Source organism: Podarcis melisellensis (genome assembly GCF_964234715.1).
Source record: "Podarcis melisellensis genome assembly, chromosome: 13".
NCBI lineage: Eukaryota > Metazoa > Chordata > Lepidosauria > Squamata > Lacertidae > Podarcis > Podarcis melisellensis.
The window spans coordinates 10,059,297-10,063,204 of record NC_138545.1 but is presented as its reverse complement, the minus strand read 5'-3'; the positions used below and the strand labels follow the sequence as shown (position 1 = coordinate 10,063,204).

General features: G+C 39.7%; 1 protein-coding gene across 1 annotated transcript; it reads right to left on the bottom strand.

The window, feature by feature from the left end:
• Positions 1-224: 224 nt before the first annotated feature.
• On the bottom strand, positions 225-1,169 carry LOC309354686 (olfactory receptor 6M1-like; the record flags this gene model as incomplete). Its single annotated transcript, XM_081884950.1, has 1 exon — positions 225-1,169. One exon carries the CDS (start codon positions 1,167-1,169, stop codon positions 225-227), a length of 945 nt encoding a protein of 314 aa, XP_081741076.1.
• Between the last annotated feature and the right edge of the window lie 2,739 nt (positions 1,170-3,908).

Below are 3,908 nucleotides of genomic sequence, written 5' to 3'. Positions count from 1 at the left end.
TTTATAACCATTTTACACGTGGTGATATCTTGCATTATCAATGTTCATGCAATCATTTGCTGGTGATAGAGTAGCTGAAAGACAGGACTTGCACCCCCCCCAAAAAAAATACCTTCAGCCCAGAAGAAACACCACAACCAGCAGTCCATCACATACTTGCTCACATACTAATCAACCTGTACAAACTGAATCATGATGGTGCAATGAAGAAAGGAAAGGATACATCAAAGAACTTTCCTCTTCTTCAGACAGTCTTTGAAGGCCTCCTTGACCTTCTCATTCCTTAGACTATAAATAAAAGGGTTCAGCAATGGGGTAACCATTCCAGTAAGGACAGCAACTGCTTTCTGGACATCCCGAGAGCGTCCCTGGCTGGGTAAAGAGTACATGAAAATTGAGCTGCCATAAAAAATGGAGGCAACAGTGATGTGAGATGCACAGGTGGAAAATGTCTTTTGCCGACCTTTGGTGGAGTGCATGCGCAAGATGGTGACGATGATGTAGATGTAAGAGAGAAGAGTGACAAACAAAGAACTGAGGAGCACCACTGAGGACAGGACTGAAGCCAAAGTTAGATTGAAATGTACATCATCACAAGAAAGCTTTAGCATTGAAGCATAATCACAGAAGAAATGGTCTATAATATTAGAGCCACAGAAGGATAGTGGATAGAAATAAATGAATGGGGCAACAGGAGAAAGGAATCCAGCAAGCCAGCAGCCAAAGACCAAATAGGCACAGACCCATCCATTCATGATGATGGCATAGTGAAGTGGTTTGCAGATGGCAACATAGCGATCAAAGGCCATCACAGCAAGAAGGATGGTTTCACACGTGCCAAAGACAAAGTAGAAGTAGCATTGAGCCACACAGCCCAAAAAAGAGATGGCCTTGCTCAGGGAAACCATGTTCACCAGCATCTTGGGGATAATAGATGTGACAAAGAAGACTTCCATGAGTGAGAGGTTGCAGAGCAAAAAGTACATAGGGGTTTGGAGACACTGGTCCAAACATACTAGTGTGATGATGGTGATATTCCCAGCTACTGTTATCAGGAAAACAACAAGAAGCACCACAAAAACGATAAGCTCCAGGTGTCTAGGAAGTTGAAAACTAGATAAGATGAACTCGGCCACTTGCTCCATGCTGCTCTGATTCCTCAGTCCCATGGTGAATGTGGAGTTGTGGAATGATCAAGCAGAAGAAACACATTCACACACATGCAATCCATCGGTCAAGGATGTGCTATGTGAAGTACTTTGTTTTGTCTCTCCTGGGTTTTCCAACGTCCGGCTTCAATGGATGTCCCCAAGCTTTAATCTTATGAAAGAGGGAGCCAAACTTTTCTCTCTCAACATTCTTCACTGGTCTTTATGTCCATGGCCACTCTTTATTTCTCCACTGTATGTTGTATCCAACTACTTTTTACTCACGGTAGACCTGTTGAAAAATAAAGGACCCCAATCATGCTCATTAATTTCAACTAATATAGTCTACAATCCATTATTGCCTACAATCTATTGTTTGCTGAACTTACCTGTGGTGTGTCCTCTCTTCAGCCTGTGAAGAAATAAATAAAAATCTATTTTAATATATGATAAAAAGGAGAGCATTCAAATTTCTTCCCATCCAGCAAGGAACACTGGAATCTCCTAGCAACTGTATACTTAAAAAAACAAAACAAAACTCCCACTAATAACAGAAATTAAAGTGCATGCAAGAATGTGTTCTTTTGATGTGGCATTAGGAGCAACAATACAGATTTCAGAGTATATCTGTCAGAGTTCTGGTAATGTTTGTGTGCTGCTTTTTCTGGAAATAAAAAAAGGAAGATAAACACAAGGAGGCAATAGCAGGAGAAAGAAGCTGTTCTTAGCACTCTTTGTCATAGGTATCGATCATCTACCTGATGAGATAGATGCCTTCTTAGGTGCTTGTAAACTCAAATTCCCAGAAGTCTTCATTTTCTACATTTCATGGAGAGCTTCCCAAAGGAATAATAGTTACAAACAATTAAGAGCTGAAAAGTAAATGTTTGATGCTTTAGAACCAGGGGGTTAACCTTTGGCCATCCAGATGCTGCAGAACTCCCAAATCCCAATAGCCCAGGGCAGCAAGGTCAATCACCAGGGATGCTGGGAGTTGAACATCTGTAGGGCCACTCCTATTTTTGATACTATCAATGCATTAGCTATGCATATCTACACAAAGGGAGCTCCTTCTGAATTCAATAGGACTTACTCCCAGTTAAACATATATACGGTTGTATCATACCAGGGAGCAAGTCCCATTGAACTCTGTGGCTTTCCTCTGAGTAGACATGCATAAAATTTCACTCTTGGGGATTCAAGGTGAATCAAGCACACTTCAGAATGTTTTCTCTTGGGCTAGTAGGAACAGATTCCCTGCATGAGAAGGTTTGACCTACAGTGGTACCTTGATTCTTAAACTTTATCCGTTCCGGAAGTCCATTCCAAAACCAAAGCATTCCAAAACCAAGGCATGCTTTCCCATTGAAAGTAATGCAAAATGGCTTAATCCATTCCAGACTTTAAAAACAACCCCTAAAACAGCAATTTTACATGAATTTTACAATCTAACAAGACATAAAATGAAAGCAATAACCGATGTACTGTACTATAAAATAAATAAGACAATATTGTAAATGATAAAAAATAATTGAATTCTTACCTGCACTGATGATAGTCATTGTTTGGATGGGGGGCTTCCATCCATTTCTGCAGTCACACAATAATCAATCAGTAGCCTCAAAAACAAAAATGCAAAATAAATAGCAAAAACAAAAGTGCCAAATACAGTGGTACCTTGGTTCTCAAACTTAATCCATTCTGGAAGTCCATTTGACTTCTGAAAAGGTTTGAAAACCAAGGTGTGGCTTCTATTTGGTGCAGGTGCCCTGGAAAGAATAGCTGAGAACCGCATTGGACATTCGACTTCTGAAAAACGTTGAAAAACCGGAACACTTACTTCTGGGTTTTAAAAGATTTTTATTGGTTTTTTACACATACAAAAGACAATACAAAACAAAACACACACATCAAAAACATACAACAAAAATTTGACTTCCCCATACCTTCCTTTCACCACATCCTTATTTTATCATTTTTTCAAGCAACCCTTCAGTCAATTTTTAATCAAGTCTCTTTTAAATTTACTTAAGATTTAACATTTACAGCTGTAATTCTTTGTTTCTCACCCCTTGACATCTTATCAGTCCACAATTTTACAATAGTTTTTAAGATATATTTTAAATTTTCTCCAGTCCTCTTCCACTGTCTCTTTCCTCTGGTCACGGATTCTGCCGGTCATCTCTGCCAGTCCCATGTATTCAGTCACCTTCGTCTGCCATTCTTCCAGAGAGGGTACCGTAGTTCTTGCATCTTCCAATACTTTGCCAACAGGATTCTTGCTGCTGTAGTTGCATACATAAATAATGTCCTATCTTTCTTTGGTACCAATTGGCCGACCATGCCCAAGAGGAAAGCCTCCGGTTTCTTTACAAATGTCCACTTAAGGATTTTCTTAATTTCATTATAGATCATTTCCCAGTAGGCCTTAATCTTTGGGCAGGTCCACCAAAGATGGTAGAAAGTGCCTTCAGTCTCATTACACTTCCAACATTTATTATTGGGCAAATGGTAGATCTTTGCAAGCTTGACTGTCTATATATATTTCTGAAGTTTTCCCGGTGAGCCAGTGCATAGATACAATTATCAGTGAATTGTTACATTTGGTATTGTTCAGCAGAGGCCCTTTGAATAGATAGGGAAAAAAAACTGTAATGAAGTGTTTTGTGGGGACAAATCACAAAAACATGAGGCTTGAACTCATAACCCTGGGATTAAGAGTCTCATGCTGTACTGACTGAGCTATCCCAGCTCAGTCAA